The 12348-nt window shown below is 36.7% G+C and overlaps 1 protein-coding gene across 3 annotated transcripts in view; it reads left to right on the top strand.

Annotated features, from left to right (window-relative positions):
* Nucleotides 1–352: 352 nt before the first annotated feature.
* LOC115921002 (protein Aster-B-like) overlaps nucleotides 353–12348 on the top strand; it is a 39153-nt gene continuing 27157 nt past the window's right edge. For 2 of the 3 annotated variants that reach the window (XM_030977887.1, XM_030977885.1), the window contains exons 1-3: nucleotides 353–472; nucleotides 3549–4184; nucleotides 6693–6731. In XM_030977887.1, the coding sequence (XP_030833747.1) occupies nucleotides 3571–4184; nucleotides 6693–6731 (653 nt within the window). In that variant the 5' untranslated portion in view covers nucleotides 353–472; nucleotides 3549–3570. Of the gene's footprint in view, nucleotides 478–3548; nucleotides 4185–6692; nucleotides 6732–12348 lie in introns of all 3 variants that reach the window. The other variant, XM_030977886.1, reaches the window with a different exon arrangement.

The raw sequence follows: 12348 nt of genomic DNA, 5'->3' as shown, positions 1-12348 counted from the left end.
ATGCGCACGGGAGATAATATGTCGAGATAATTGGTATTCTGAAAGTTGTTGTATCTTTTATCTTATCTTATCTTGCATGGTATTTACAACAATATTTACAACAGGTAGGGGGTTGTTGTATCTTTCGTGGTGATATAATGGCGGCAATATTTTTTGCCCAGAACCAACTTCGTGCCAATAGACGAGTTAGAAGAAGATTGTGTGTTGACCGGAAACATCACAGATGAGAACTTTCTAAGATATTACATGCTAGGATAGGACTATTTTAATGCTCTCATCTTTAATGAAAAGCAAACTTAGCTCTTCACTGTCTCGTTGAAAATCTCGCGATGAACTAACGAGATTTTACAACGAGAAGAACTATGAAGGTCATCGTTGAAGAAACCCAATATTTTTCGTAAAAACGGATGTAGGATTTCCGCTAATTCCTCACTACAAATCATTCATGGACTCAAAAGAAAGATTTCAATAGGTGAGGTATGTAAGAAATCAGTATGGTTCACAATAGATTAATGAAATTGTCGTATCTAAGTGTTATTTACTTTTTAAATTGTACTTTGTAAGGTTTATTCGCTGGCAATTGGGAAATTGCACAGCAAAACAGTTTGTTTAGTGTGCACAGCTAATTCAGTGTAGGGAGCATGTAGGCCTACGGCGGCACGGTGTGACCAGGCATAGATCGCTATCTCGAAAACTTGATAAGATTTCGAAAATCTGATATCACCATTGAAAAGAGGAACATAAAATTACCTACAGTGGGAATTTTCTCTGGAATCGGGTGTGAAATTTTGAAAATATTGACAAAAGATCGGCAAATTTTACGGTCATTAAAAAAATTGTGTCTGTTCCGAAAATACCGGAAATCTTCATTTTTAGATCAGATATCCTCAAAATTGTAAGTAATAAGTGGTACAGACTGATTTTATGATATCTTGCTGTGCAAGTTATAAATTTGTCTACCGGGTACCTTATTTTTGATGGATCGCATTTTAACCTCTGTCAAGTCTGTGAGTTACATAATACATGTAGTCTATGCAAGCCTTTTATTAAGTCAAAGCAGACCGGGAGCCAAATATCTGAAAAAGCGGCTCCCGGTCCTTATTTTTTTTAGAGAACCGGGAGCCGTTTTCCAGGACCAGGAGCCGTTTCCAAAATTGATGAAAATATGTACCGTTTTCTTTTAAATTATTTGTTAAACGTTACCTTTTATTTATACATACGGTAGTTTAATTTCTAGTTTAAATTTTGAGCACTCTAATATTAAATCACTCATACCTTAGATAAATCTGTCATTTGTAGTTGTTGTAGTTCATGTTTAATACTATTTTCATGCCGTTAAATGTCAAAAATTTAAAAATGTTGGGAAGGGGGGAATTAAATTATTTCTATAAAAAAATATTTAAGAAAAACCAGATCTATAATGACAATGCAGAGCTTCCAACCTGTCGCTTTCAAAAAAACATATTATTCAGCTTGAAAAAACATATTTTAGGTGAAAAAAAAAAGATTATGCCTGTTTTACGTTTTTGTTATTTTCCCTATAAAATGCTATTGCATTCATGTTTCTTTGAATAAAAACGCATTTAATCATTGAGAACGACCGACCTGTCACTTAAAAAAAAAAAAAAAAAAAAAATAATAATAATAATAATATAATAATAATTAGAAAATTTAAAAAAAAAGATTTGTTAAATATATTTATCTATTTTATCAGAAAAGTCCATTATTCAAAACATCACAGAATTTTAGTCAATGAGTACGAGGGCCGCTGAATCAAGGCAAGTCTGGAGTTGCAATCAACTTTGTACATAAAGTCAATGCATCAGCAGATCCGGTGTTTTGATTTTCATTTGCTTTTTTGAAGATACCATTACATTCAAAGGGCATGCGATAGGCAAAAAAACTGGTAACAAAATCGCTGATTTCTTGATTTTTAGCGCTATTTTGATGAAACTGTTTCTTAAAACTGAGCTTAACCCCCGTGAGCTTTGGAAATATGGCTCCGATTCCGCATTTTTGACAGCAAAATTTGGCTTTTCGGATGGATTTTTGGAAGTTACATCGAGACTTTCTTGTACTGACACTGTGTGTGTACTGCAGTACAGCACTGATGTCATTTGTGTGTGTATGCATGGCCTGGGCTGGGGAAATGCGCTCGTCTTTGAGTGGTGTACATCCCCTGTAGTGTGCTCCGTTCTCCGCTAGGAGTAGGAAATAGCGGCCGCTCGTATTCGTGCTGCAATTGTTTCTGGGCGATTTTAATTAGGATTCTCATTATAATGATTTGTTAGGGTTCATTCAGTCCACGTTTAACTTGTATCAAGTAAGTTTTTGTCACATTTGTGAACATTTAGTGCTAGACATGTGGAAGTTTATGAAACAGAAAATGTTAATTCTCCCAGACCGGGCGCCAGAAATAAAAAATGACCGGCGCCCGGTACTCATTTTCCCCGTCTTACCGGGCGCCAAAAGTCAGGGACCGTAGGGTAAAAATCGCCCGGCGCCCGGTTAATAAAAGGCTTGAGTCTATGTCTCATTGTTTTTATTTATTTTAAGACTTTTTTTTGATAGACCTACCTGCCTACAGCCCGTACACACGATCGGACTTAGAATTCCTCATCAGTACAGACAGTGGAGGCACTAGTTCGAGAATTAAGATCGTCCTCATCAACAACGATAATCCTCGTAAACGCGGACAAATCACGTCCTAAACATAAAAAAATAATGATCGTCCACAAAAATGCGGACATTTTTTTCCTTTGGTGCTCAGTCTGGGGGTGTAGTGTTTCTGATCCACGCGCTGGAAATGTGAGAAACGGATTGTGCGTAAGAAAATGCCCCCATGATCAGAGGATATATCGTTTACAACGTGAAAGTTTCAGTGCAAAGTGAATGTGAAATGCATGAAGGAGCATCATCGCGGAATCCCTTTTTTTAGGATGCGTCTGTCCGCGTTTACAGAGACAATATCCTTGCTCATGCGGGATATCCTTACTCTCGGACCAGCGCCCTTAATATTCAAAAGATTAAGTTTCCAAAAAGATCTCATTGAATTCATGTAAGACTAGACGTACATGTAAGACTATGAATAAGAACTGTTATTTTCACAACAAAGTGGCGGTGGTGTCATTTTTGAAATTGCAAACAAAAATGAAAAGATTGTATGAGCAGTTATGTTCGTGGAGGTTTCATTGTCGCCAATTCACTCATAATTGATCACAAATTTAACAACCCACAACACTACATGTATTTCCATCAAGAATTCCGATAATTATTGAATGAACATATCAGAAATTAATTTTTCTTTGTTGCATGTCACACTTGGCATCTGTACGTACATGTAATGTACATGTACAGTACATACACATGTACTGTACTTACCCAGACATTGCATTATCTTTACCAAAAACGTTGGCAGTTTCATGTTGACAAAATTTACCGTTCATTTTACATCTTGATTTGAATTTAGTTTTCTTTTTGTGAGAAATACAACACTTTGATGTGTACAATGCAGCTAAATATAAGTAATTTTTGTACTCCATTTTCAGGCAACTGACTTCAAACTTCAGAATGTCGAACCCACAGAGGAGCAGGCCAAGCTCTACAAAACGAGACTCTACTGGAAGCGTCGGCCAAAATCGTTTAATAGACCTGGCCAACGTTCCTGCATCCAGTCCAAACAGTACAAATCCGGTTGAAGCCAGTGAAGGGCAAGTCAGTCGGAATTCATCCTTTTCAAAGGAGGCTATCCAGGTGTTGCCAGACTCTCGGCCCTCCACACCTCAGTCTCAGACTCATGAACCGCCATCATCGTCAAATAGTGGGGGTATTGATATACCCTTGGCAACTGGAAGAGATGGCAGCCAAGCGGGCGGGGCAGGGGGCGGGAGCTCATCGTCAGGAGGGGAGCATCAGTCCCCTTCTCTCATGTCTGTCCTCCAATCCCCGTCTTCCCCGCCCAGTATGTCCTACCTGAGCAGCTTGAGTCCTGGTCCTAGTCCAGCGGGACCTGGATCTGGTGGTGCTGGACCAAGGGGAGGATCATCGTCATCATCAGACATGAGTGGAGCTGTTTTTACGGGGATTCTGCCTGGATCTCCTCTTAATGATCAGTCCTTCGGGTCCTTACCAGGATGCACAGTGCCTACAAGTTCTATGCTTAATGCCAGCGGGGAAGATGGAAGGTAAATTTCTGACAGATTTTTGTTGGTTTTTACCAAGTACAGTTTCACTAGTATTAAAAGCTGCACATACTGTACTGAGGCTGCGACGAGTAGTCAAATACTCAAGTACTTGCACTGTTAACAACTACTCGAGTACGACTTCTCGTACTCGGACACAATTTTTTTTGCCAGCGCTTGGCACTGTCCAGGCTGACGCTCACCCGTGCCCAGGAGGCAGCACCGGCATGGTACCGCAGGTTAAAATGTTTCCCAGCTCAATCACTGTCAACTCACCACTCAGAAACTGGGACCAAATGTCTGAATTTCTGTTTGGGCTCGGAGGAAAATGTATTCTGTCATCTTTAGTTTTAAAAACAGCATTGTTTACTTTTATTATTATTATTAAATCGGCGCCTTCAACCGCAACTCAAAGTAAATTAGCGTGAGTTTTCGTAGACGGACCTGGAATATTTCTACCTGCGGTACCATGCCTGCGCTGCCTCCTGGGCACGGGTGAGCGTCAGCCTGGACAGTGCCAAAAAAATGGCGTCTGGCGTCTGAGTATTCGAGTACGAGAAGTTGTACTCGAGTAGTTGTTAACAGTGCAAGTACTGTACATGTACTGTACATGTACCCACGGTACCATGCCGGCGTCTGGCGCTCTCCCTGGTACGGGTAAGCGTCGGCCTGATCAGTGCCAGGTGACCGGGATTTATTTATTAATTTTTTATTTTTTTGCAGCCGAATATTCAAGTACAACAAATCGTACTCGAGTAGTTGTCAACAGTGTGGGTACTCAAGCATCCGACTACTCGTCGCAGCCCTACATGGAATATCAGGAAATTTTTAATTACATGAAATAGTGTTATTTATTAATTCTGTAGTGTTATGGATCATTAGTCATTGTCTACAGTGCCGCCTGTAGTTAAGCCTACATGTACATGTACAGTACAAGATTACTGTACATGTATTCATTACTCCTTGGTTGTTGTTTGTATTTTTGTAATTCGAGAAGGAAAAGTAAACTGGTTGAATTTATAGGGCCTTTGACTTTTAAAGATGAGAGCTTTTATGTAACACTCTCAAGAAACATAAATTGCCAGGACAAGTCAGTTGTTTTATACATCCTTAAATAAATTCAAAAAACCTAGTAAGGGTGTGAATAATTTAGTTGTTAATTGTATGAATGTGTACATGTTGGTCCAAATTACTTCATTGGTGGATACAGGGGGCAAGTGCCCTCCTTCCCACTCATAAAGTACACATAATGTACATGTACATGCACCTGTGCACTTGTTAATTTAATAATGAAAATCAAGGGAAATTAGATTTAGCAACATTCAAGGTAAAACATACTGTACTGTACATGTACAGTGTACATGTACGTATACAATGAGTTCATTGTGTGTACTGTATTGCATGTCATATGTACTACGTGAACCATTCAATCAATTTGTCAATGTGAGCTTGTGTCTAGGGCATTGTTTCATAAAAACTTGTTATCAATAACAAATGAAAAATTTTCTATGACAAATTTGCTCTTTGCCTATCAAATGCCATGATTTCAGTAGCTTATAACAGTCATTGTAACTTATTATCAATTCACAAGTTTTATGAAACAGAGGCCAGGTTTCACAAGATTCTCAACTAGAGGTGTTATTATCACTTTCCTACATTCTTTGATAAAACTGAAACTTTTCATATTATTCTAGTATTATTGCTCTGCTAAAATCCCTCTAATGTGTTTATTTCCCTTTTATTTCCTACTTTATATCAGTTACAACTCATGCAGTGCATGAACAAAATAATTCACTAGTTTGTGTAGAAGATTCTGTACTTCCAGGCAAGATTAACGGATGATCAATGAAATATTAACTAGCTTGTCTATTATTATCATCACTAATTAATGATATTATTTCAGAAAGCAGAGGGTTCTTATCTTCCCATCTCCTATCTAATAATGGTGGACTTTACCCTGCGATATTGCCAACATGTAGCCTATTTTTATCCAATGTTAATAATTGTACATGTAGGTAGAAAAAAAATTGGTTGTCCAGATGACGGAGGTACACAGTCTGAAAGCACACATGTGGATTTGGCCATTGATTTCATGTAGCATCTTTCTAAATGTTCGTTTGTAGTGGGCGGAAAAAGAAAATGAAGTGAGTGAGGGGATTTATTTAATTATTAATTAATTATTGCCTGTACCGGTACATCTTTTTGCCATTGGAAGATAACTGTTCCTACAGTATTGATGATGTGTTACTGAAGAGACATGTACACTGTAGATTCATCTCTTTTTTGTTTTCTCAGAATGCCCCCTATTAAAGGCATGAACAAAACGGAGTGAGCCAGAATATTGATTTAAATGTACATATTTGTTTTTGGAAGGAACAGGTTCCTTTAAAATTGCACATGCACATGTACATGTACATGTACTGTACATGTACTGAATGTTGATTAATGTTCCTACAATATTTGATATTAATGAATTATTCATAATTTCTTCTTTTCTTTCCTCTGATTTAGTTCCAAGGAAGATGATTCTATCAAGAGTGAACCGCCAAGGTAAGGGAATGATTTAAAACTCTCTGCTCCTTATCATTCTGTATTTCAAATGAACAAAAGATATGTCGGCTCTGTACTGTACTTTAAGCTGCTCTTACACGTACACGTAATTGACACAGCCAGAAACTGACAGATCTAGGCTTTGCTCAAGGCTGTATGAATTGTGGTCAAGTGTCAAATTAGAGACTCAGCTTGCAGACTAGACTACACCAATAATTACATGTAATTTCTACATTATAATCTACCTTTCACTGCTGCTTCCAGATATTTCCTTCACAATAGGCATGTCCTCATCATCTCGAGGTTGCCAAATACGTGGAGCCCGCTATTTCTGATTTGGGAAATAATCCCAAAGTTGCAAATCGCGTCTTCATCAGCTCAAGATTTGACCTTGAAACTCGAGCTCAAGAAGTTAGCTTGAGATATTTTGCTCAGCGTTCACGCATAGTGTGAGTCTTCGGGCTGGTAAAGACGCACCGGATAAATACCAGGATATTTTGCAAACTAGCCCAAGATATCTTGGGATGATTATCTCGACCAAATATCCCACTAATTGCAACTTCGGGCTGATGAAGACTCAAATTAACTGGATAATTTGCGATTGGGATAGTAAAAAAAGGGGGATATTTGGCAATCTCGAGCTGATGAAAACAGGCCTAATATGATACTCAACTGCAGCATATCTTTTTAGCAAATTTCTGGTGAAACCCTAAAGCCGCAAAGCCAAGGATTACCAGTAGCATTACAGGCTTTTACAGCAAACCAACGATGATATCCTGCCTCATATGAGACCCATTTACACTGGTGAAAAACCAAGTTGCAAAACCATTGTTTTTAAAAACTACCATTTACATGTACACTACCGCGAAAACCCAATAAAAAGTGAGTTGTGCGCATGTGCCACTTGTCGATGCACTGCATGCATTAAAACACTGAAGGGAGGAGAGTCTTGTGACCAAAAACCGAAATAGTTCACCGGTATTTTGAGCGCGAGCGTAAATTATATTAATTACGAAAACCTGTGGAGCTTCAGCCAACACAACACTCTAGAGGTGTTTTTTTTTAAATTTGTGTTTACGGTTACTCGCCTAAAAAATTCTGACGAAAATCTGGAATGTGAAGGAAAAAAAAAAGTTTGTTTCTTGCAGTGTAAATGGAGCTATTATCGATTGATAATGAAGGATGATTAAAGAATAAAGAATAAAGAATTTTAAGGAATAGAGTGACAGCTGTTACTAAATTTTGCTAGACAGCCGCTTGCCCACAAATGATTTAATCAAAATGATTTTTGTAATGATTTCAGGATTATTATAATTTTTCAATATTTTCTGGTAAACTTAAAATCCTGAAATGACAGTATAAGGTGATTCAACAGTATTTTTGAGCTGCTTACCCACAATTGGTTTATTAAACAAGATTACATTTGAGTGATTTCAAGATTATTACTTAGTTTTCAATATTTTCTGGAAGATATTAATTTTGAAATCCTGAATTTATAAGGTGATTAGGTACATGTATTTTGAGTTGCTTGCCAACAAATGATTTAATTAATCAAGATGATTTTTTTAATGATTTCAAGATTATTGTTATTTTTCAATTTTTTTTGGTACTGTAGATAGTGAATTTTGAATTGAAATTACAGTACTCATGGTGATTGGGTATTTTTTAGTCATTATGGCCATGGTAATAAGTGACCAGTAGAGATTAAACAGCTGTTTTCAGGCAGTATCAATTAGTCAGCGATAATCAAAATTCCACAATATCATGATTTAACATTTCTGGTAAATGTTTACTCTCGAACTAAAATTGCGGTGCATGCATGGTGATTAGCGACTGAATAATTGTGGCCATTGTGATGGCTTGTGGTGATTTATGAACAGCTGCTCGAAGATAGTAGCATGAAATAGCATGCAATTGAGTTTTCAAAATGATTGACAAATTTCTTGTAGAAGCTCATTCTTTAACTAAACAGTGAATGGTGCCAGAAATGATAGCCATCTTGATGACGTGTAATGATTGGTAACAGCTGATTGAAGGCAGTAGCAAGTAGCAGCTAGTAGGAAGCATTAATCATGTTATAATTTCATAGTTATCATGATTTTAAAAACTAGCAGTAGCAAGCAATATTAAACACAAACACACATCCTTTTTATGATGACATTTTCTTCTTAATCCTGGTACAGATACTAATTCGACTTCCAAGTAATTACATTATAGCAATTACATGTACATGTGTACATTGTTCAATGTACATGTACAGTGCATGTACAGTTTGTGAAATAATAATCTGGTGGGTTGTGTCTATTGTGTGGACACTGGACTGTAGAGCCAATTTTTTTCATGTAGCCAACTTGTGGTTTCAAGGTTTCAAGGTGCTTTGGCTGACTCCATTCCAAGTATAAAATAAAAGATACTCTATGTGTTTGTACTTTTAGCACAGTGCATGGCCATGCTGGCAATAGCATTTCACGAAGTCAGATACATGTATACCGTACAAAAATTGTTAACATGCAGGCAGGATAATACAAAAGAAGCACAATGTTATGGGAATTGACCTGTATTCGGTGTAAAATTATACTTTTATGTTCTCGGGAGCTCTTTTAGGATTTGGTGTTGTACATACAATACATGTACATGTACATGTACTATGAAAGTGCTATTTTCTCACAGTGATATTAAAGGTAAAGACCAGTATTGGGAACGCCCCAATTTAAAAAAAAATGAAATGGAAGCTCTTTATTACCAATCATGTGAAAGAATAAGTTTTGACTAATACAAATTTTGCCGGGAAACCGCCTTCCTGATTGATATTTTTGGTAAATTAGTTTATAAATCTATTGGACTGTGAGAGATAAACGCACGTGTCGCGCATGTGTGTGTAGTCCCATATACATCTTTCTGTGTACAGTGCTTTTAACTTTAGAAGACTGGGCCAAATTTCTTATCATTTTGATGATTCCAGAACCTTTCAGTACACACCAATACTTACAGTATGATCAACCTTTTCTGATCGATTCCACAACGTTTCTTTCACAATGCAATCCATGACCATAACTGGTCTTTATCTTTAAGAGCTAAATTGCTCACCGTTCCTGTGTACGGTTTTGGCTGCCTGTAATTAATTGGATCCCACTGTATTTTCAGCGAATGGTGAAGGCAAAATTGTGAATTTGAGCCTCTTCACAAACACACTTGTGGGGTCATGTCCCGTACCCCAGCTCTAGCTTTGCATGTGAGACATATGAGAATATGGAGATATCCCTGCTCTGTAACCCTACTTCCAGAATGGGCTCCTAAGAATGGGCTCCTAAGAAAGGCCAAGGAATAAGGAGCAATATGACTCATACATGTACGGTACTAACATGTACTCTGTGTAGATACTGTAGCTCATAAACACTACCAGTAAATACAAACTGTTGGTATGGGGTCATGAGTTTGGTTCAAATGAACTGGAGGCATAATTTTATAATATTCAATCATCGTTGTTGCCGTGTACAAAAATATCTTTAATTTTTGTTTTTAAAGTTCCTTCTCCCATGGGGCACTAACGGTACAATAGACCATCCTGAGCAATAAATGTTAGACATTTTTAGAAAAATTTAAATGTTAGTATTTTAGTCATTTTATATGTTGGAACAGATGGGAAAGTACAGTATGTGGTCCAGCACTACATCGCATTGACATTACTGCTTCAGCCAATTTAAAGTGCCCATACATATACATGTACATGTACATAGTGATTACAGCTTTCTTTATATATTTAGTAAGATTTAATAGAAACTTTCATCAGTTTGCTTCTCTGATTTTTCTGCTTTCTTTTAGAGTACATGTACATGTAGTTGTCTATTTGGGTTGGATTGCCCTTTAAGATGTGTTGTTGTTTGTGACTAGCAAAAAGAAAAACCATGGGAGTGTTGAGCGAATTTATCTCTCAAAAGCTCACAAAATACCCATATAAGAGCTCTCATAAAAATAATGAATAAAATACTGTAATACTTTCACCATGAGAAAATGCACTTGAAACACCAAATCCTTAAAGAGCTTCCGGAAATAGAAATATAATAACTGTTTGTAAAGTCAACTTACATCATTGTAACTTAAAGTTTCATAACCATGCGTGTGTGCAAAGTCCCCAACTACAAAATAACTTTAAAGGTAATTAATACAAAGTTTTGGTATGGGGTCATGAATTTTGGTTCAAATGAACATATTGGAAGCATACATGTACACTGTATGCGATCTTATAATATTCAGTGATCGTTGTCGCGGTTGAAATCAAGTCTAAAGTGATGAAATTGTAAATAATCAACTCTTTGTGTTTTATAGCTCCCTCTCAAGGTCAAGATATTAATTTAGCTATAAAACAATGTTTCTTGACTAAAATCGACCGATAAAATTCCTGTTTGGAAATTATATATCACAACTGCATATTCTGAGATTTTAATGGTCGCAGAGCTCTACATGTACCATTGTATGGTCCATAGGCGTTATTTGAAATTCATCAAAATTTACCGGGAGCACCGGTAAATTTAAAAAAAGTGTTTAGGGGCTAAATTTTCTAGTGCTTATAATACATCCAAAGGGGCATCCAAATATATTAAAATTGTATTAAAGAATCACTATCCAGCAAATTTTCAAAATTTCCCAAAACTTTGTATTATCTTTAAAACCACAATCTAAACTTTCGAGTGAACCTCACTGCATGTTTTGTGTTTGAGGATGTTAAGAGATTAGTTGTAAAGCTCTTGATGGTGATACAAGTCTCAAGGATTAAATGATTTATAGCATCCTAGAAAATGCATCTCTCAGACTTAATACAGTATTACATCAACCAAATTAGAAAAAGAGTACCCGGTACCAGTATTTGCTTCTTTATGTTGTTAGAAAAATGAGTTATGCAGTTTATTTTTTGTCTTCATGTCAACAATGCAACATAAAATTGTCAATAAGATGTGTGGAGTTATTCTAGAAATGTCCTGTACCATTGTATAGTCATTGTAGTCCCATATGTACAAATGGACGTGCTGTTTTGACCGCTGAATTTTTAGTTGTTGCGCAAAGACCGCACCCAGACTTTTAAATATTTTTTCTTCCAAAAATACTGCGCCGTTTACGCAGGCAAATACGGTATAGAGCAAAAAATGTTTTAAGTCATTGGTAGTTTGGTACACTTTAAAGCGATCTGCAATCAGAATTCATATGTATCTTGTCTAATTTACATTATAATTCTTTTTCAGTCGCCACACCCCATGCTTCATATCAACTTTCACCTAATTTTGTCACAAAGCGTCATACAATAACAAAGTACTCTATACATTGGCGTGTACATGAAGGAAATTGCTCTTAATACTTACTGATAAAGTTACGTCTGATGAAAGTAATCCACTCTCTAGATAACTTCCTTTTGTGTCATTGTTTTGTCTTATTAATTACATTTCAATTACTTTCAATTGCATGACATTTTCAAGGGTGGTTGAGATTTGTTACAGAATATTTAAGTGAGTCACAACCGCTTTTCCCCTTTTAAGGGGGTAAGTTCATGAAAGATGTTTGTATGTTGTGAAAATAGCAGGAATAGTCTTATACTTTTGATTTTTAAAAGTGCAAATTTGCTAGG

Source organism: Strongylocentrotus purpuratus, unplaced genomic scaffold (genome assembly GCF_000002235.5).
Source record: "Strongylocentrotus purpuratus isolate Spur 01 unplaced genomic scaffold, Spur_5.0 spur5_scaffold_1, whole genome shotgun sequence".
NCBI classification, from domain to species: Eukaryota; Metazoa; Echinodermata; class Echinoidea; order Camarodonta; family Strongylocentrotidae; genus Strongylocentrotus; species Strongylocentrotus purpuratus.
Note: the sequence above shows the minus strand (reverse complement) of the source record. Positions and strands in the feature narration are given on the sequence as shown.